This window comes from Leptomonas pyrrhocoris (genome assembly GCF_001293395.1).
Source record: "Leptomonas pyrrhocoris isolate H10 chromosome Unknown, whole genome shotgun sequence".
Lineage (NCBI taxonomy): Eukaryota > Euglenozoa > Kinetoplastea > Trypanosomatida > Trypanosomatidae > Leptomonas > Leptomonas pyrrhocoris.
The window spans coordinates 329,299-349,417 of record NW_015438375.1 but is presented as its reverse complement, the minus strand read 5'-3'; the positions used below and the strand labels follow the sequence as shown (position 1 = coordinate 349,417).

Sequence of the window (20,119 nt, the reverse complement as noted above, 5' to 3'; positions counted from 1 at the left end):
TCTTTTATCTGTTCTCCTTTACAAATTAACTCTTTCATTCAACATATGTCTTGTATTATTAGTCCGAAGACGAAAGCTTTCTGCAGAAATCTCTCTCTTTTGATATTATTGTTACTACAAGATCGAAAAAATGTCTCGCAGCTTGATTGTGAACATGGCGTTCAACTGCCCCGAGATTCAAATTCTCGGGCCCGTTCAAGAGAGCACGATTGCCCGTCTCAATGAGGTTATTCCTTCGGCGACAACTTCAACTCGCAGCATTCGCAGCGTCCAGCCGACGTTTCAATACCTGTCGAACCCAGATCACTGGAAAATCACTCTGGATGGGCAGTTTTGCGACTGTGAAGGCGTGTCTCGCTTGATGGTTCTGTTGCTCGACGCATTGGAGGAAGAAGGTGGGTGGACTCTGGTTTCTTCGCAAGCGTCGAGCGCACGAAACGCTGGTGCTCTCCAGCAAGATTTCGTGGAGAACTACAAATTGTACTTCTCTAAGTTCGAGGATGATGAATGAAAGATATCGGCTTTCAACGAACCAAAGGCCCTTTTTCAATTCTGGAACGAAACCAAAATGTATGTATACGCGCTAAAGTAGCGTGTTTGCGAGACGGCAGAAAAAAAAAGAAGCTAACAGCTTATTTCTTTTTACAGGTTGGGTGCACTGAAGCGCCTAGCTTTTATCTTCGTTTTGTGTAATCACACGAAACCATCTTTGCAGATGTATACTTATACGAGTGATCATGAATGTGACGTCCAAATCACTAACCTTTTTTGAGGTGATAAATTTGAAAATAAGAAAAAAAAAACACCACGTATCAAAAAGCTTTGATGTGTGGCCAAATGACACGAAAACAGGGAACAGTATCGCCTCTTGAAGAGCGATTTTGCTAAGAGCAGATTAGACTATTTATATTTGCTTATCAGATAATAAGAGTCGTTGCACACTTTCATTGCTGTTGTTTGATTCTGTCAGACAAAAAAACAGTGCGTTGTTTTGCTGTGTCGTTAATTGGCAATAACTTGAGGGTGCAAATAGATGAGCTAAAACGACAGCCAAATGATTCACTCCTTAGTTTAACTCAAACGAAACTAATGTGTCCTCCTTGTTTCTTTCCATTTTCCCTTTTCTGCCTCCCTGTTTCTTCTGAAATCACGCTCTTTATCTATCATCTTTGACCTACACGATGTCTTTTACTTCTACATGTCAATGTGCGATCACTTGCAACGACTGAATGAGTGGAATAGTGTTTTTTTCGTGGACAAATATCGGCTCGCCTGTGATACTAGAATGTCCGAGGAGACAGTTTCGGCAGCGAAACAGCCGGCGGAGAATTCCTCCGCGGGAGCCAATGGTCTTGGTGTCGATGACAGCACAATGGGAGATATTATTGACAAGCTTCGCATTTTGAATTACGAGATTGATTTTTGCCGAGCGGTGCGGCCACCGTTCAGCCCGTTGAGCCCCTTTTATTTCTCAGGGTCTTCCTCGGTGGACAACCCAAATGCGCAGTTTTTCTACTTCACCTCTCTTTGCGCGTGGCTGATGAAACTGTGCGGGCATCAATTCGACGCTCCGGGCCAATTTGATGACCCGAACGCTTCCTCCACCACAATTCTCGCTGAGATGCGTTCCATGAACATCAGCATTCCCAATATTGCACCCACAAGGCTGAAGCAAGGAAGCGGAGAGGCCATTCTCGCTGTTCTTTCCGCGTTGGTCAGCGCAGCTTTGAAGAGCAAGGACTACCATTACGAAGCGATGGATTACAGCTTCGTAGAGAAGTATGACGAGTTAGCCTCCGTGGCGGACGCGGAGGACGACCAAGGCGAAGACGAAATTGAGGATAATGTCGTGATTGACAGCGACGACGACGATGAAGTTTACGTTCGTGCTGTTACTGGCAACAAGCAAACAAAGACTGATGCTGATCGCCCGCCCACCCCAAAAGTGGACGTGGAGGAGTGGAGAATGGAGGTTGAACGAGTTGCACCTTTGTTGCAAGTGCGTCCCCTGGCTATTGATGATTGGCGATCACGCATCGAAAGCGCCACTGTGCTGCTCAAAGCAGTCGAAAAAATGTACCCCGACGTGAAGCTGATGCTAGAGCGTCTTGGGGGAGACATGGAGAAGTCGAAGGACCGCATTCAGAAACGCGAGCAAACGCTGGCCCAGCAGTTCTCGGACCAGGTCGAAGACTACCGCGTGAAGCTACGTGAGTTGAATACGTCCCGCGATGCGGCGAATGTGGCGCAGCAAAGTGTGCAACAAATGACGGTGGAGCTCAACCAGGTGAGCGAGCTGTTGGATCAGACGAAGCGCGACATTGAAGAGCGTCAGGCAAAGATTTCAGACACCACGCCGCTTATCCAGGTCAAGGAGGCCGTGGTTAAGGTGCAGGCCGAAATCAAGCTGATGTCCCTGCGCATAGGTATTCTTCAGAATGGTGTGCTGCAGCACGTCATGAGGCAAACGAAAGCACGTCGCGAGATGCCCACGGGGGACGGCGATGGAATCTACAGCGGAGAAATTATGTTCTCGTAGAACATACACTTCATTTTAAAGAAAAAGTTCAAGCCGTGATGTAGGAACAAGCGTGTTCACTTCTGCCTGATCCCCTTTTTCTCTGATGGATCAGCTTTGTTTTGGATTCCTTGGTATCTTTTTTGTTCTCGTTTTGTGAAAGCAGCACAGCACGTCGTCTGAAATTTTGTCCGCACTTTAACTTCTCGTCTTCTTCACGCTGAAGTATATATAACGTAGAGTTTGCATTGACATTATTTTGTTGCATCTGTGTCTTGCAGTGCTGCAGCATGCAATCGGCTTTCTCTTTTTTTCTCAGTACTGATGTATGTTTTCCAGCCTCACGTTTCCTCCATCTGTCCTCTATTGCGGCACCATTGATGAGGTACACGCGTCCGTGTTTACACGAAGTTGTATTTGTAGCGAATGGTGGACATGGTCCATGTGCAGTATTTTCCGAATCTTAGAATTTTTATGGGTGAAGCAGACAAACTAAAAGACGAAAAATAAAGCACGCCTTCATCTTAATCGGTGTTGCCTTTGCGGTAGCTTTTAGTGATGTTAATTGTGCCCTTTTCGTCACGTTCCCTCTTTTTCGTATATTGAGAGAAATGGTTACCTTCTCTATTAGTAAAAGGAAGTCATCTATGGTGACAGCAAATGGGCATCCTCTCCCCTTTTGCCTCTTTCCTTCCCACATTAGAGGGGAATCTTGGCTTCTCCTAACCATCGATGCCTGTTTTTCTACTGAACCTTATTCTTACCTTCTCTTTTCGCCATCTCCTTCCTCTCCCTCCGTGTTTTTTATTTTAATTTTAACTCACAAACACCACCGAAATTAAAAAGAAGATGCTCTTTTTTTTTGGTAGAATTTGATCCCAGACCTAGTTTCCCATGGCCTGTGAGGCTCGCATCACAGAGCTGGAGGTTGAAGCTAATGCCCTTCGCAATCAGGTGAGTGAGTTGAAGGAGGTGTTAGAAGTTGAGCTAGAACGCATGAGGGCGGAGATTCAATCACAGCTAAATGAAGCAAAGCAGCTTTTGCTAAATCGCGAGTCGACCTCGATGGCGCGAGTAGCTCAGTTAGAAACGGAAGTGGCGCATCTTACTCAGTTTTGCGAGCAGGCGATGCGGACGGAAGACTTGATTACTTGTCTCCCAAGAAAAGAGAACGTGACCGGAGAATTCAACGCTGCTGACGACGCGCCGCATCCGTCACACCGCGGCGGAGAGAGCTGGCGCGGCCAAGATGTTGAAGAGGGCTCCCTACACGAAAAAGTGCGCTCGACTCCGCTGTCCGCGACTGTCCAGTCACCTGCCGCCCACCAGACGCCGGGCGTTGACTCCGCCGTCGACAGTCTTCAAACTCGCCTGGACGAGGTCTATGACTTCTACACTGCAACCTCTGCCTCCAATGCAGATCTTTTGCACCCCGTTATGAATCTTTCTCATTTTACAAACATGGTGCGTGATGCCGGGATTTGCGGCGGTCGACGTCCTGTCCAGCCGGAGCTGCTATGGATGGCTGTCATGCGCAGCTACTCACTGGCCACCACCCGGGATGATACCGCACGACGAGTAGGTAGTACGCTGCTGCTCCCTCGTGTCTACGGTGACGAGAAGCAGTCGACACAACAAGCCCTTTTTGCCCGTGAGCGTCTGCAGTGCATATCGCGAATTCAGTTCAGTGACGCACTCTATGTGGTATACTGCTCCGCTTTTTCACGCATGCACGACGCTACACCCTCCCCAGAGCGGTTTCGCGACTTCCTTGTGCGCACGTTTTTACCGAATGTGGAGCATCGCATCCACCGCCGGGAGTCAAGAAAGAAGCTGCACGTCCCTTCGGAAATGGCTTCAAGCAACTCGGCCACATCTCCGCCCTCGCCCGAAGCTTCCATGGTGTTATCTGCGTCCTTCACAAAGCTGAACAACGTAGCCACTAACGTCACCGCCATTCCTTTGGCGGATGTAGTGGCGGCCTACGAGGTGGACGAAGCCGTTCGAAAACTAGGGCAGCAATTCACGCCGCACCTCAAAAACGCGTTCGTGAGAGCGGTGCAGTCCCCGCCCCACCTTCAGCTGGACAAGGCGCGCATGAGTATGGAGACATTTTTGGAGTGCATTCGCCAGCACAACTTACTACCACTGGTGTCTAAAAGGCAAGTGAAAGCGATCTTTCGCTTCTGCCTCAACGCACAGCCCGCGGCGCCAAACGCCAAGGAGGACGAGTGCATCGCGTACCCCTCCTATGTCACGGCCATGTATTGCCTGGCAGAGCTGATTTACGGCAGTGACTCCATGCTGCGAGGACGGTATCCTTCATTATGCGCTCGTCTTTCGAAGCTTTTTGTGAAGATGTTTGTGCTGTAGCGGCGCTTCGACGTTCCCGTACCTTGTTTTCTTGGTTTTCCTTTTGGTCTGTATTGTCAGCGATCTCCCGTAGCAGGCAGGGTCGTCAGATATGAGGAGCTATTCTTAAACCGTTTCGATCTTCACCTCCACGTCCATCCCTCCCCAGATGCTCTGAGAACTGCCACACAACACAAATTTATCCCTAACGAGTACCGAACCCGTATAGTGAGTGGGTTCTCCATGTCATCCTCAACTGTTGATTTCCTTCGCTTTACTGTTTCTTTCCATCACTGCAGAGCTCTTTGAATTACTCCTTGCACTCCACAGCACGCATCGACCACGCGCACGCAAACGATACCCTCACGTTTCTGCTCACAAGTTACAATACACACACAAAAAAGATTTGTAGACCAACGAAAAGGTGAGAAAGAAGCATAAAACCACGCCACTGCTCGCTAGGGAAAAAGCCGCAAGAGAACACGGAAGTTTCGCTGTCGACGACACATGCCGGTCGAACTCAAGCTGAAGAATTCGTCTTCGACGAAATCGGCGAAGCGACGGTCGAAACGTGACAGTTCACGGAATAAAGACACAAAGAAATCCGTTGACAACGACGGTCAATGTGGCAGCGATACGTTGCCCGAGCCGATTCGCTACCTCGGCGGCAAGCAACGCACCGATTTTCAGCGCTCCAAGCACCACAAACACTTTGAGGAACTCACTACCGTCATCTGCGCCTCCAGCCACCCTCTCCGTGCCCTCGCCGCCACAGAGGCGTCTGCCGCAAACACCGCAGGTAGGCGGGGCGCAAATCCTGCCTCCGTTGGACCGTCGCCTTCCTCACCGGCATTTTCTGCCTATGCTTTTCCGATTCTGTCTGTGGGTTACCTGGCGCGTGCGATGGGCCTCAACGTGTCCAACGAGCAGGTTGCTTCTATCGTTGAGCTCATCGAGGAGGGTGGAGTATCCACCGGTTTCGTTGATAAGAGAAAACTAGAGCATGTTCTTGTAGACGCCTTACTAACGGGTACCATTGGCGGCTCTACGCTTCGTGAGTTTGCGGTGGCCGCAGCCGCGTCGAGTGAGGAGGCCAACGTGGGGAAACTTTCTCTCGAGCGATTAGAGCGGTTTGCGCCGTCTCTCTGCGCCCGTGACAGCGACGCGACTCTCCTGCGGGCCTTTGAGGCTCTTGACATGGGGCGGAAAGGCTACCTAGAGTTGTTGGACCTCCAAGCTACCTTGGCGGCAGGGGGTGAGAGGTTCTCCAGCGAGGAAGTGGACGAGATGTGGATGGCCATGCGAGACCCTGAGACGGACCGCATCTACTACCGTGACTTTGCTGACGTCCTTGCACGCGAGTAAGCACCCTTCCCACTCCACCACACACACGCTGAAAAAGAAAACGGACTCCGCAGCCTCTGTCGGCCAATTTCTTTTCTTTTAGTGTGGCGTACCACCAAATGAATTTCTTTGTGTGCTGCTTTAGTGACTTCTGCGTTTGGAAGCTTCTTTTTTTTTGAGGTTGTTGGGCGTTCTACGTATCCTCCTCACACGATGCACAGTTATTTCTTCTCAATCACAACGTCTGAAAGCAACCGCAACCACAACGAGTTAAAAACGACGACTTCTTCTCTCGTCAGAAGGACACCACCACCACCACAAAAAGATGCAGAGTTGCCAAGCAGCAGGTTTTATGGAAGGTGAGTTCTTTTTTCCTCGCTTTCTCAACATTGGTGATGCCGGCTACTTCCGTCAGATACCGAGCACGATTGCGTACAGTGGAGAGCGCTTTCTTTCCTCATCACTGCTTTACTATCGTTTTTGGAATGCCGCTTATTCTCCCCTTTTCTCTTTCCCTCTCTCACTTCTTAAACTCCCCGATGTCAATGCTGTGACAACTGCACTCTTAACGGCTTGCCCCCCTCTCCCCCGAAAAAACAACACTCACCTACGACACCATAGTATCAGTAATATAATAGAGATAAAGTTGTGTGTGTTTTTGTTTTCTCTCACAAAACGAAAACAAGACATCACTGCATAGCAACAGTGTTTTCCAGCGAGAAGGCGCGTGGAACACCCTATAGAGCAAGGAGAAGAGCGACGTGTATTATTCCGCGTACACGCCCTATTTTTATTTTTTTCTCTTCTCCTGGTTTCGATAACGCTTTGGTGCATAGAACACGATTTTGCAGGGCATACATTCTCGTGTCTACTTCCCGCTTCAAAGTGCTGGAAAGGTCACGAGAAGAACAGAAAGCAAGAAGTTGTTCCGCTTCTCATTTGCGTTTTCTTTCTCTTTTTTTTTCCCTTCCCGTCGACATCAGAGGGAAGCGCCATACAAAACAGTTTCTCTATTTAATAGAGGCTTTTTGTGTGTGTGTGTGAGCAGTTTCACTGGGCACAGCAGACACGATGATGCGTGGTGCGTCTCGTATTGCCGCGCGCTCGGTGCCACTGTCGGTGCCGTTGCGCGGCGTTGCCGCGACCTTGACAGCCTCGCAGCGCTGCTTCGGCTCCCGGTACAGCGACGACCTCGGCCACTACAAGCGACCCTACGCGACGGAGAGCCGTAGCGGGGCACACCGACACCCGCCCCGCAATGAGGTGCTACGCGAGCAGCGCGCTGCTGCTGCTGCCACGACGAAGCCGGTCCACAACGAGGTACTGGAGGAGGACGTGGAGGCGGACGCGCCACCGAGCAGCCCCAAGAACCACTACCCGGAGCTCTACAAGAAGAAGACAGATGAGCGTCTTGCTTTTACCAGCAACTTCCGGGAGCCAGATATGAAGCCCATCCTCAACGCGGCACACAGGAAGCCGCAGACAAGGCCGCAGCACCGCGTGGGTGTGGCGGCGGCCGACCTCGACGACACCGACGTGACCCGCATTTACAGCAAGGAGGAGGTGCGGAACATGGCTCAGCGGACGGAGGAGGAACCCGGGGAGGTGATGACGGCCGCGGCCGACGACGTGCTCGACGTATTGTCTACGGAGGACGCAGCCCCTAAGGCTGCTGCTGCTGCTGCGCGGCCGACGGCGACAGAGGAGCTGGATGTGGCAGACACGGAGGATGACGTGGACGAGTTCGCTGAGATTCGTAGTCACCCATTCTTCACAGACATGTTGCGGCGGGTGGAGCGCAACATGATCCGCTTCCGCAAGGAAACGCGCTCTCTGGGTCGTTACAGCGTCGAGGCCGTCAACGAGTGCGTGCGGCCGCTGCTGCAGCTGACCGACTACCCTCTCACCGCCACCCAACTCTCGCACCTCTCGCACAGCATCAGCCCTGCGGTGCTCAAGAGTTCGCTGCGCGAGCGCAGTGCTTGCCGTCGGCTGCAACTCTACCGCTCTCAAGACACGGACCTGCTGCTGGACTGGTCTGTCGAGGACTTTCTCCGCCGTCGCTACGAGAGCGTGCACCTCTCGTGGGAGCCGATGGACGTCATCTGCCGCCGCTTTGGCTGGACGCCGGAGATGCTGAGCGACCGCGATTACCTCCTCTACTTTTCGGCGTTTCCCGACTACGTGGAGATGGCAGAGCTGCAGTCGACAACCAAGGGTGAGCCGAGGGCGGTGCCGATCACGGACCCCGTCGCGCGGGCAACGGAAGACCCCATCCCAGCCGACCGCCTGCTGCTGCGTCGCAAGGCTTCCGCGGACGCTGAGCCCTCTCTCACAGAGTCCATCCGTCTGATGGGCAGTCCCGCGGTGAACACTCCGCTCAAGGGCAAGAAGGCGCAGCGCATGCGCCAGCACGGTGGCGACAACGTCGCGGACTACTTCAGTGCGGTCGAGTCGGCCGCCAACGACGTGGACGGCGTGGAGGCGGTGAAGCTGCGGCACGCCGCGGACACGGTCCCGCCACTGCGTCAGGCCTCCCACCCCGGCGGCCGCAGCATTCGTGAGTTCTCGTTGCCCAAGTCTCATGCCGCGCCAAGCAAGTCGACGGCGCCTGCTGCGCCGGAAACGCCTGTTGATGCTGCTGCCGACGTTGCGAGCAATGAAGGCGGCGAAGCCCCTTTTGACCAAAAGAAGTTTGAGGAGCTGTCCAACGCGTACCACAACACCAAGGTCGAGAACTCGCTGCTGCGTCGTCGCATGCTGGCCACAGACAGCCCCGACAAGGCACAGGAACTGCAGGCCGAACTGGCGAAGGGCCGCCGCGAGGTGGCGCGACTGGAGCAGGAGCTGGAGCTGATGCGCGAGCTGAAGCGACACACGATGGCAACGAGCACGGCTGCGACGGGCGGCTTCCACGTCCCGCGTGGGCTGCCGCAGTACGCGGAGGCGCCAGAGTTTGACGGACCCGTGAAGTCAAAAAACGCCAGCGCCGTCGAGGACATTGACGACGACGAGATCGAGCAGGCCTTGAGGGACTACAAGGAAGAGGAAGAGCTCCTGCTGCACAGCAGGGCGGCGCCGGCCAGAGTTGCTGCTGCGTCTGCTGCGTACACCGCCACGAGTGCCGCCCCCACCGCCGCGGCGGACGAGGACGAGTACGAGGAGGTGGAGGTGGAGGTGGACGACGTGGACGGCGACCTGACCGCGGCGGAGGAGCAGGGGGAGGACGTCACGGACGTCGTCGCTGCCGACGCAGAGGCGGACAGCCAGGACGCGCCGCTGGTGGAAGTGCGCGCTACGTCGCGACCGGCGACGGCGAAGCACGACCAGCAGTGGCAGGAGGAGCTGGAGGCCGCCGTGGAGCAGCACGAGGCTGAGATGGAAGAGGACGAAGACTTCTCGGCTGCCCTCCGCGACACTACCACTCCCGCCACTACCCCATCCGCACGCCTGCAGCAGCTGGCCTCCCTGCACGATCGACTGTCCTCGGCGGCGGACCGCGCACGTCGTTATTTAGGAACGGTGGAAACGCGTCGCACCGAAGTGCTGGAGAAAATTGAAAGCCAACTGGCAGACGCGAACAGGAAAGTGGGAAAACTAGAGGAGCAGCTCTCCGCGGTGGAGGAGGAACAGACAGCGCTGCAGGACGCGATGGCCCGCGAGGAGGCGGAGCACAAGGCGCTCGAGGTGGAGGCGCAGCTGACGGCCCAGCGTGAGAAGCGCATGGCGGAATTGCAGCAGCAGCGGGAGCGTGCCCGCCTGGCACAGGAGGAGGCGGCCAGGGCTGTGGCGCGGCAGAGGGCGGCGGAGCAGGAGGCCTTGGCTGTGGAGGAGGAACTGCAGCGCAAGTTGCGCGACGTGCAGGCCCAGCTGCGCTCTTTGAAGGACAACGAAGAGGAGCACCACCACCAGCACACTTCTGCTACTGCTCTCAGAGCAGAAGAAGCGCAGGAGGTCGAGAGGAAGGACGTAGCCACCGCTCCGACCGGCGCCAAGTCTGCCGGAAGTGCCGTTTCCGCTCGTGCAGCGTCGACGACGACGGTGTCGGCGGCAGCAGCAGAGAAGGAGGAGGACATGTCCATGTCTCCTGCGTCCGCTGGTCAGTTCATGTGCACTCCTGAGCAGTACGACGGGCTGCACCTCGCCGCGGACCGCCTCAAGAAGGAAATCGCAGCTTTGGAGGCGCAGATGGAGGAAGAGGGTGACGAGGATGATGAGACGCTCATGGCTGTTCTCGCCGCCTCGCGAGCGGATCTCGAGGAGCTGGAGGACTGCGTTGCGTCTGTGCAGGCCAACGCGACGTGGGCGGCCGCGCGCGACGCGAAGCTGGCGAAAGAGCTCACGCTCTCCGCCCAGGTCGCCGACACCGAGGCGCATCGCCTTCAGAGCGCCATCGACAGCCATCGCTTCCAGATTTCGCTGCTGGAGAAGCGCCTGCACCACACCTCGCAGAGGAACGTCATGACGAAGCTGCGGGATCGCATCGCGCAGAATCGCAAGTCTATTAGTCAACTCCGAATGGAGCAAGATCGCCTGCGCCGCGCCGGCCGCGACGCGCTTGGCCTTCCCGCGTCCGTCAGCATCGCCGAGACCCTCGCGCATGAGGGAAAGGAGGCGGACGAGGCGAAGTTAGCCGAGGAGGCGCAGGCGGCAGCTGCAGCTGCCGCCGAAACGGAGGGTGTGTCCGCTGAGGAAGAAAGTGTCGATGATACTGCGGAGGGTGAGCAAAATGGGGACGAAAAGGACGAAGAATGGCAGTTGAAGGCAAACAGCGACAAGGAAATGGACGCGGCGGGTGGTGGGGAGCGCGTGTCGATGCCGAGCTCGGACGCCGATAAGCTGCGGCTTCGCCTGGACAGCATGGTGGGGGATATCCAGCACCTGCAGGACAGCATCGAGGCCCAGGAGCGTAACTCCGACTACGACGACGAGGAGACAGAGGTGGTGCTGCGCGAGATGAAGGAGAAGCTGAGCCAGCTGCAGCGCCTGCGCGATCAGGTGCGGCGCGCCTTGGTGGAGGAGTCCGCCAACGGCCCGGCTGACGCTGGCGGTCCTACCCCGGTCATTCGGCCTGCGTCGGGCGGCGCCTCCGCTGCACCGGTGGTGGGTCGCGCGGCCACGCCTGTCCGCAACGGGCCGTCGTCCTCGCAGTACGCGCGTGAGGCCCGCATCTCGTCCGCATCGAAGAAACTGCGAACCGCAGCCCCGCGCAGCAGTGCAACGTATCGCCGTCGCTAAACCAACGGACAGAACCAACAAACGTTGAAGCGACACTCATCACGGCAGCACAAGTCAACGAGCCTGCGCACGAGTTTTTTATTATTGATCTCTCTTCTCAACTCCATCTCGAGTAAACGCCACCGGTAGCAGAGAAACTGTCGCACGAATTGCTCGCTTTGCGATAAAACGCATTCACACCATAGATTCTAGCTTCTTTCCAACGAAGGATTTCATAGACTCCATATATCTTCAGCGTCTTTCGTTTTTTCTTCAAGTACCTCTTTTCTTTTGTAGTTGATGTCAGAGCCACGCTTCAATTGAGGAAGCAGATCCAAGTGATGCGGTGTTTCTACCTGGTATTTTGAATGTTCCGCATCTAAAAGCAAGTGCCGCCCTTGTGGGACCAGTCCTCTTTTTCATTTTATTTGGCGTTTGCTGTCAAGCATAGAGTTTGGTTATTCTATTTCTCACTCGTCAATATTTTTTCTTTTATATCTCGTTAACGTGGTCTGCAAACAATTTGGGTTAGTGCTGTTTGTGTTTCTTTTTATTTTATAGAAAAAGTTTTACTGGTCAAACGCCACGCTTGGTTTCCACGGCGCATCTCATTGTCGCTGACCGCGTTGTCAGTGGCCGATCAAGGCATGCCCCCGGCTCTTTGCTTTGGCAGCTGGTCTCTAGATGTTGTCGCACGCTTCGCTTCTTCTACATTGGTCTGCCGTCCAAGTAGCTTTGGCCATTCAGCTGGATCAGTAGTTTAGATGTGAGCTTCAGTCCACTGGAGATGTTTAACTCTCGAGATCCTTGACGCTTCTCGCCGCAATCTAGCGCTGCACACTTGTGCTTGTGAGCGACAGTGGTCGTGCGAACACGAACATCTTTGAAAAGCGGCCACTATGTGCGCAGACGTTTTTTTTTTCCACTATCTTCTCTCTCAAGCCTCTGCCTCCTGCCGGCACTTATCACCGTCCCCCTCTCCCAATTCTACTCCCGTTTTCTTCGCTTCTCCGCGTTCTCCCCCCCCCCTCCCCCCCGCCTATGGCCTTTTCGATTCGACTCCCTGCAGTGCAATTGCACCGCTGCGTCCATCCGTGTGTTACACCGGTGGCGTCACAAAGGAAAAGAACGCGTCGTCAAAGAGAGACGGCGACGTCCTTTTCTTTCTTTCTTTCCCCACAAAAAGTTCCTTCTTTGTAGTGTTCTGTCGAGGCAGCATGTTACGCCTAAGCGTGGCTCTCCGCAAGAACCCGGTGGTGTTCAAACAGGGACAGGGCATGTTCTCCCACCAGCTTAAGCGCATCCTCAATAAAAAGTCCCTCCACAAGTACAACTGGGACCCGCTGCCCATGTACGAGCCACGAAAACTGGTCCACGCAAACCGCTACGTTGACCACGATACGTACGAGGAGAAGTACGACCCACACTGGGAGCACAACGCGCACCTGGTGCCGGATCAAGCGTTCTACAACGTTCCCGTGCCGAAGGAGTACAAGGACGCCTACTGGTGGCGGGATTTGCAGGCACGCCGCATCCAGTGCCCGACGGAGTGGGTGCACCACCGCATGCACACGAAAGATAGGCAGAAGTACGACTTCCAAGATCTGGCGTTTCGGAAGAAGTTTGAGTTCTCCTACGAGGACGTGGTCGCGAACGCGAAGGAGATGCGCAACTAGAGCTGCGGGAGGGCAGACAAGAATAGGGGCGGCCGTTCTTTGCGTCATTCGGCGTCCCCGTCCGACGCACGGCGGGCGTTCCCATCCTCTTCACAGTACTTCTTTTCCTTTTTTTTTGTGTGTGTGGAGACCAACACGTGTTTTCTTCTTCCTTCTTTCCCCTTTGCCTGGCAGTGCCTCGCAGTCGTCGTTACTTGCGTTGGGGACTGTTGGAGAGAAGCGCTAGGAGAGGGGTGGGACTTGTGATGGAACTGTGTGCGGTGGCATTCCCACCGGTTTCCGTTTTCTGCTCCCGCGCGGTCATCGTCGGAAGGGTTCGGTGAGCCCTACTTGGGCAGACGTCAGTCCTGTCATGGACATCTCCGTTTCTTTTGTGTTTGGCGTCGTTGTGTGCGTGTGTGTGTGTGGGCTGACACTTTTTTTTTTGCTTCTCAGTTAACAAAGAATACAGAGCAAACAGCTTCTCTAAAAGCAAACTTTATCAGACGGTTCTGAGACGTTGTCAGCGCTTGGCAGAGTAGCGATGGGGCAGTAAGCACCGGCTCAAAAGCCGTTCTGCGGAGGATGATAATCTTATTGGTTGTTTGCTTCTCTTTCTGTGTCATTAGGACAGAAGAAGCACCACCTTGCTTTTTTATGTATTTAAACAAGCGTTATGCGAAAAGCGTGTGCTATGCATTCAACGGACGCCGTCGTAATTGTTCTCTAAGCTCACGTTTTGTTCAAAGAAAAACTCTTCCTTACTCAACTGACAACCGCCATCTTTTATTCGTCTCCATTGCCACTGTTTTCTGTGCTAACCACTAATAAGCAAATCACATGCACAAACACATACATACACCACTAGCTGCATCGCTGGGTCGCGCACATAGAACAGTTGCAGCGGTTCTGTCCGCATTGAATTATTATTATTACTACTTTTTAGAATTCCCAACACTGGCTGCATCAGTTATCGAATAATTTGTGTTGCAATCTTCACCTCTCATCTGCACACCGCCAAAGGTCCTGACCGCGGTGCATCGCTCTTCTCGCCACCGCTCGATCTTTTTAGAATCTCTCTCTCATCCTGTTGGTTCCGTCCAACTCTTCACCATGCTTCCCAAACTCAACCTGGACGGCACACTCAAAAAGCGCACCTCCAGTATGCAGGAGCGCATGACAGAGGAAGGTCAACCCGGGGTGTACTCCCCTCGTATATCCTCCAGTCAGGTGCCGAAGCTGCCCGCTTGTGATGCCCGGCTCCCTTCAGCCCCTTCCGCTGCCGCCAACGCGGGCATCTCCCCCTCCTCCTCCCCTTCCAACTCCACCTCTCTCTCCGTCTCAGGCGGGGCCGTGGTGCTGCCTTCACCGCACTCATCCCCGCATGAGAACACGCTCGTGGAGGAGGGGCTCGTGGGCATCTCCGACCCGGAGATGGTCTCCATCTTGGCAGCCAAGTCGCGCCACGGCTCAGTGGATCGCTCGCCCAGCAGTGACCGCCTCAGCGCCGGCGGCAGCAGTCCTGGCCAAGGCGGCACATCCCCGCCTGTCAAGCGACGCGCGGCCCCTCTAGCGACCCTTGTGGATCACCAACAGGCGCGTCAAGCAGTTCCGCAGGCCAACGCGGATGGCGACGCTTCCAACACAATCAAGTCAGCCGTTGTAGGTGCCCGTAGCGACGATGCCGAAGCGTGGCAAGGTGCGGCGGCTTCAGCATCAACAGCAGCAGCAGCAGCGTCGACTGCCGACGCAAAGCGTCACACCGGCGCAGCGTCCACCTCGCCGCGAGAGTCCAACTCGAAAGGACGCGCACCGACAAGCACATCTGCCACCACCACCACACCTACTTCTGCTGCGGCGACAGGGGCTGGCGCCCTGTCTGCGTCTGTAGTCACCACCGTGACCGCAGAGGGAGTGTACATTTCTGGCAAGCCGTTCCACGACTTCATGAACGCCTACGCGGCTCGTGCGGCGCCGCCGTCAGAGTCCGCGTCACCGGCGGCAGCAGCCGCAACAGGTGGCGGTGTCACGGCGTCTCCTTCGGTCCTGACTACGGCGGGGAGCGGGGCAGCGGCGACGGCCACCACCGCGGCCGGAGCGCACATCACCACCACCTTCCACCAAAACCCATCGCAGTACATCTCCGCGATCGCAAGTCACGGAGACTTTGTGGCGGTCGGCGATCGCACCGGGCGGGTGGTGGTGCTGCGGCAACGCGAGATGGCGACCACGGCACGGCGCACGTTGTTGGAAGCGATTCAGAAGAGTCAGGAGGCGGAGGGGCAGGAGGGACATCGCGCTGCGGGTAGCGGCACCTCACCCACCACCTCCTCCACCCCTTCTCGTAATGTCGGTGTGCTCAATCACGTGAAGGACCCCTATGAGTTTCACGTCGCGCAGCAGGCGTACGTACCGGTGATTGACACACTCAACAGCGTGGAGGTATCGCCCAACGTGACGGCGCTCGCCTTTCTGCCGCAGAGCAGCCACACCACCTACCTACTTGCGTCCAACGAAAAGGTGCCTAAGTTGTACAAGATCATGTCCGTGCGTGAGTCGGCGAACTCCTTCCGTGCGGTGGACAAGATCGGCACGAAAACCATCGGCCCCCTCACCGCGAGCTCCCGCGCCTCTACGGTGGCCATGAAGCCCGTCGCGCGCTACGCCCTGAGCCACGAGTACAACATTAACTCCATCTGCCCCATCGCCTTCAGCGACCAGTTCGCCACTGCCGATGACGCTGCGGTGCTGCTGTGGTGCGCCGAGTACCCCGACACCTCGATCGAGACATTTGACCTGCGCTCGCCCTACGAGGACGGCCCACGGGACGCCATCCGCTGCGTGCGCACCTTTCCCCACGAGCCGTTTCTCTTCTTTGTCGCCACCTCCGCCGGCACGGTGCGGGTCGTTGACACACGCCAGACGCTCCGCTGGCTGGAGCAGAGTGCGCAGGTCTTCTCAAACCCGACGCGCGAGGAGGACGAGCCGTTCAGCAACGTGACGAATAGCATCTGCGACTGCGCCCTCAGCCCGTCGGGTCGCTACATCGCCGGACGCGACTTTATGTCGGTGTGCCTGTGGGACATCCGCATGGCCGGCGGCGGCGGCTCGCGAAACGCTCCGTCCAGCCCGCGCCGCTCCATCCCGGCTGCCCGCGCGGATCAAGGACAAGACTGCGGGGTGGTGCGGCGCTGGGAGCTCTACCCGTCCCTCCGCCCCGATCTCGAGAGCATCTACCAATCCAACTTGCTGTTTGAGCGCTTTGATGTGCAGTTCTTATCGGGCCATCAGGTCTGCACGGGCGGCTTTAACAACACCCTGTACACCATGAACGTGGAGGCGACGGGTGCCGACAGCAGTGCGGACATCCGCACCTTCCAGCTGCCGAAAACGGAAGGCATCTCCGACTTTCGTCGCACCACCGTCTCCGCCCACGCACCGGACGAGGACAGGGCGGGCACGGGGCAGGGTCTTGGCTCGCGCGTGACGCTCATGACACGCCCCAGCATGTCGATGAGCGCCTCGTGTGGTATGATGGTGACATGCGGGCAGGCGGTACTGCAGCTGAGCTACAGCGGCGTATTGGCATGAACTGAACACCTTCGAGTTCTTCTTTTAAAAACAACCAAGCAATCAAATTGAGTTTTTTTTTTTGTTGTTCTGTGAGGTGAAGGCCTTGGCGTTTTGCTTGCAGTCGCTCAAGTGTCTTACCCTGTGCGTGTACGACGTGGTTGGTACTGCGTTGCCTCGACGGCAGCGGTGGCTTTCTCCTTTTTGCTGGTGCAATGTATTAGCATCGAACCTTTGTTTCTTGCTACCGCATAAGTTAGTCGTTCTCGTAGATTCCCTTTAACATTTTGTTTCTCTCTCTTTGTCTGTTCTCTTGCTCGCGTATTATTATTATTATTATTATTGTTTCTCACTACTGCCGCGATTCACACATGCGATGCACCATCACTTATTGCCTTCGCACTTCACATCCCACACACTTACCAAAACGAAGAAGAGAAAGCGAAGCAGCTTTCTTCGCTCATCATTACATCATTCATCGCCTTCTTCCTTCTTTTTAAAGAGTAATTAGTCAAGTCATTTCTGTATTACTTCTGTCGTTTTCAGATCGGCACACACCACCAGACAGACTCGCGCCTCGTTCTCTTCGAAGCATCTTTTTCTACTCCTGTTTATACACCTTCAAGTGGGAGTACTCTCTGTCGTATTTCTCTGTCGTCTGCTCGGATCTTTAGAAAGTCTAATCAAGAACCTAAAGCGAGAACTCCTCGTACGCACTACCAATTTTCTTTGTTTTCTTCACGTGTGCGTCGACTCGTCGCTCATATTTCTGTTATCTGTGTCGGAGGCAACCAGCTGATTATACTGTTGTTCTCTTCTAATTTGGTAAGTCGGTTTCGCATCTTCACCAACGTACACCACAGTTTGCACACTAACCGTGTGCGTCTCCCGTGACACTCCACCGAATCACACAACCTCTGCAAAAAAGAAAAAGAAGAAAAACTGAAGCAGTTTTCTGTATATAGAGGGAATAATATTACAGAGAAGTGTAACAGATACAAATGCCACCGAAGAGGAGGTCTTCCAGCCGCGGTGGGTCTCGCGCCCGCTCCCGCTCACGCAAGACGAGTAGGTCGCGCTCTCCTGCCCGCCCGAAGCACGCCGCTAACCACGTGCCCACCCCTGTCTCCACACCCGAGGAGGCGTACTACGTGACGGTGGAGCGCAAATTCACCCCTGAGAAGGACGACTGGCACGGGAACTGGGAGTTCAACGGGCCGCTTGGTGCCGCGGGCATCATGATCGCCTCGCACGTTCTCATCTTCTACTTCTTCGTGTGCATCGAGAAGTTCCAGGGCACCATCATCTACCCGGGCCACAAGATGCTGAACGGCGAGCCGATGCAGAGAGTTTTCTTCTCTTACCTTGCCGAGCACGCCTGCCCCACCGTGAAGACGATGGGCATCTTTCTCGGCTTCCTCTTTCTCGAGTACGTGCTCGCTCTCATCCTGCCGGCCATGTACGTCAAGGGCCTTCCTCTGCCGTCGGAGAATGGCTACCGCCTCACCTATAAGTGCAACGCGGTGGGTGCGTGGTACTGCATGCTGATCATCGTCGGTCTGCTGCACTACTTCGGCATCTTTCCTCTGTACGAGCTGCGCCGCGACTACGGCCACTACCTCACCGCGGCCACCATCGTCGCCGATGTCATCTCCGTTTGGGTGTTCATTGCGGGCTGGAAGCGCCGTATCCGCATGACGGGCAGCACCATCTACGACTTTTTCATGGGCTCGGGCCTGAACTTCCGCCTGCCCGGCAACATCGATGTAAAGCTCTTTGCAGAGTGCCGCAACTCGTGGGTGCTGCTGATGATGCTGACGCTCAGCTGCGCCGCGGAGCAGTACGAGGAACTGCACTACCTCACAGGCAACATGATCTTCATGATTGTCGCGCACCTCCTCTACGTTAACGCGATTCAGAAGGGCGAGGAGTGCGTCATCTCCACGTGGGACATCTACTACGAGAAGTTTGGGTGGATGCTGGCGTTCTGGAACACATGCGGCGTGCCGTTCCTCTACTGCATGCAGTCCCTGTACATCCAGACGGTCCTGAAGGACAAGCAGTACCCTATCTGGGTGCTCGTGCTGATGGGCTGCATCCTCTTCGCCGCCTACTACGTGTGGGACACCATCAACTCTCAGAAGAACCGCTTCCGCATGCGCCGCAGCGGTGTGCCGATGGAGATCATCCGCAACAGGGCCTTCCCGCAGCTGCCGTGGCGCTACATCGAGAACCCTCGCACTCTGAAGAGCGAGAAGGGCGAGCTGTTTGTGGACGGCTTCTACCGCTACGGTCGTAAGCTCCATTACACGGTGGATCTGGTCATGGCGTTTCTGTGGGGCAGCGCGTGCGGCTTCAGCTCCTTCGTTCCCTTCTTCTACTTCTTCTTCTTCCTCGGCCACCTGATCGATCGTGAGCGGCGTGACGAGCACCGGTGCAAGACGAAGTACGGTACACTGTGGGACGAGTATGTGAAAGAGGTGCCGTACAAGTTCATCCCGTACGTGTACTAATTCTAGCGCAACCAGCCAAGAGAAATATATAAACTTAGACTTTGGCTCTGTTTTTTTTTTTTGTCAATTATGATTATTTCGTAACCGCTGCAACGCCTATTCGAATACTTCTCCCTGTATCTGCGTTTGGTGCAAACAACCGGGCTGTTTCTTCCGTAAACTTTTTTTCCTCTCCTCTCTCAGGAATTCGATTATTTTTGTTTGATGTCTTGTCTTGATTCGATTTTTAGCGTTTCGTTGGTGTTGGTGGTGGTGATGTTGGTGTGTGCGTGTAGTTTGTGTTCGTTGTATCGTGTGTGTGTGTGTGTGCGCGCACGGATCGCTGGCAATTGCGTGACCTCGTCAAGATGTCGGCTAAAAGGAGACCTCTGAGGAAGCAGAACAGAAGCACGCAGGTGTGGCACACTACCTCCTCGCAGTGGTGTGTACTTTTTCTCTCCTCTTCTTACTGTTTTGTTGTTCTCTCTCTCAACCTTCTCTTTCATAGAGACGTTGTTTCCCTTCTTCTTGTTATCTCTTTCTCAGCAAAGACGTAGATGCGCATGACAACGTAAATGCCGTTGTGACCGTTCGGCGATACGAAACACTTCTATTTTTTTTGTTTTAAGTGAGCACCGTGTTTGGAGTTTCTCTGGTAAAACAGCAAAGAAAAGAAACCTATCTACAGCAAAGTTAGCCTTGAGTATTTCTTCGTCGTTTCTGAGTGTCTGTGGTGGTAAACCCCTTCTTGGTGCTTGAGGTTGGCAGATGCGGGAGGAGCGGGTTGTAAAGAAAATAGTAAGCGCTGGCAGGCAGCGAGTACCTCCTTGGTAGACCTGTGGGTTTAAACAAACACAAAAATGGACCTTCTTAATCAAGAGCAAGAAAAAAAAAATGGAGAGCCGAAGCGTAGTGAGCAGAAGTTTAGAAAAAAAACCTGTGTCTGCATCAAGTCACGGCGCTTTCCGGCT

At 54.8% G+C, this 20,119-nt stretch overlaps 8 protein-coding genes across 11 annotated transcripts; all 8 read left to right on the top strand.

Annotated features, from left to right (window-relative positions):
- Nucleotides 1-61: 61 nt before the first annotated feature.
- Nucleotides 62-511, top strand: ABB37_07572 (putative mitochondrial paraflagellar rod component, putative (PFC16); the record flags this gene model as incomplete). 2 transcript variants are annotated; one of them, XM_015806261.1, is made up of 1 exon in its annotated part: nt 62-511. In XM_015806261.1, the coding sequence occupies exon 1, from the start codon at nt 131-133 to the stop codon at nt 509-511; it is 381 nt and encodes a 126-aa protein (XP_015655183.1). In that variant the 5' UTR covers nt 62-130. The 2 variants fall into 2 exon arrangements, with proteins under 2 accessions (XP_015655183.1, XP_015655182.1); XM_015806260.1 differs by having other exon boundaries at nt 69-511.
- Nucleotides 512-1,233: 722 nt separating this feature from the next.
- ABB37_07571 (hypothetical protein) lies at nt 1,234-2,539 on the top strand (the record flags this gene model as incomplete). Of its 2 annotated transcripts, none has more annotated exons than XM_015806259.1 (1): nt 1,234-2,539. In XM_015806259.1, the coding sequence occupies exon 1, from the start codon at nt 1,286-1,288 to the stop codon at nt 2,537-2,539; it is 1,254 nt and encodes a 417-aa protein (XP_015655181.1). In that variant the 5' UTR covers nt 1,234-1,285. The 2 variants fall into 2 exon arrangements, with proteins under 2 accessions (XP_015655181.1, XP_015655180.1); XM_015806258.1 differs by having other exon boundaries at nt 1,242-2,539.
- An 824-nt stretch (nt 2,540-3,363) lies between these two features.
- Nucleotides 3,364-4,891, top strand: ABB37_07570 (hypothetical protein; the record flags this gene model as incomplete). The annotated part of the gene is made up of 1 exon (XM_015806257.1): nt 3,364-4,891. The coding sequence occupies exon 1, from the start codon at nt 3,413-3,415 to the stop codon at nt 4,889-4,891; it is 1,479 nt and encodes a 492-aa protein (XP_015655179.1). The 5' UTR covers nt 3,364-3,412.
- A 277-nt stretch (nt 4,892-5,168) lies between these two features.
- Nucleotides 5,169-6,235, top strand: ABB37_07569 (hypothetical protein; the record flags this gene model as incomplete). Its single annotated transcript, XM_015806256.1, has 1 exon — nt 5,169-6,235. Exon 1 carries the CDS (start codon nt 5,378-5,380, stop codon nt 6,233-6,235), a length of 858 nt encoding a protein of 285 aa, XP_015655178.1. The 5' UTR covers nt 5,169-5,377.
- A 599-nt stretch (nt 6,236-6,834) lies between these two features.
- ABB37_07568 (hypothetical protein) lies at nt 6,835-11,452 on the top strand (the record flags this gene model as incomplete). The annotated part of the gene is made up of 1 exon (XM_015806255.1): nt 6,835-11,452. Exon 1 carries the CDS (start codon nt 7,286-7,288, stop codon nt 11,450-11,452), a length of 4,167 nt encoding a protein of 1,388 aa, XP_015655177.1. The 5' UTR covers nt 6,835-7,285.
- Nucleotides 11,453-12,499: 1,047 nt separating this feature from the next.
- On the top strand, nt 12,500-13,107 carry ABB37_07567 (putative mitochondrial hypothetical protein; the record flags this gene model as incomplete). 2 transcript variants are annotated; one of them, XM_015806254.1, is made up of 1 exon in its annotated part: nt 12,500-13,107. In XM_015806254.1, the coding sequence occupies exon 1, from the start codon at nt 12,649-12,651 to the stop codon at nt 13,105-13,107; it is 459 nt and encodes a 152-aa protein (XP_015655176.1). In that variant the 5' UTR covers nt 12,500-12,648. The 2 variants fall into 2 exon arrangements, with proteins under 2 accessions (XP_015655176.1, XP_015655175.1); XM_015806253.1 differs by having other exon boundaries at nt 12,552-13,107.
- Nucleotides 13,108-13,917: 810 nt separating this feature from the next.
- ABB37_07566 (putative protein phosphatase 2A regulatory subunit) lies at nt 13,918-16,677 on the top strand (the record flags this gene model as incomplete). The annotated part of the gene is made up of 1 exon (XM_015806252.1): nt 13,918-16,677. The coding sequence occupies exon 1, from the start codon at nt 14,200-14,202 to the stop codon at nt 16,675-16,677; it is 2,478 nt and encodes an 825-aa protein (XP_015655174.1). The 5' UTR covers nt 13,918-14,199.
- A 411-nt stretch (nt 16,678-17,088) lies between these two features.
- On the top strand, nt 17,089-19,169 carry ABB37_07565 (putative mitochondrial sterol C-24 reductase; the record flags this gene model as incomplete). Its single annotated transcript, XM_015806251.1, has 1 exon — nt 17,089-19,169. Exon 1 carries the CDS (start codon nt 17,658-17,660, stop codon nt 19,167-19,169), a length of 1,512 nt encoding a protein of 503 aa, XP_015655173.1. The 5' UTR covers nt 17,089-17,657.
- Between the last annotated feature and the right edge of the window lie 950 nt (nt 19,170-20,119).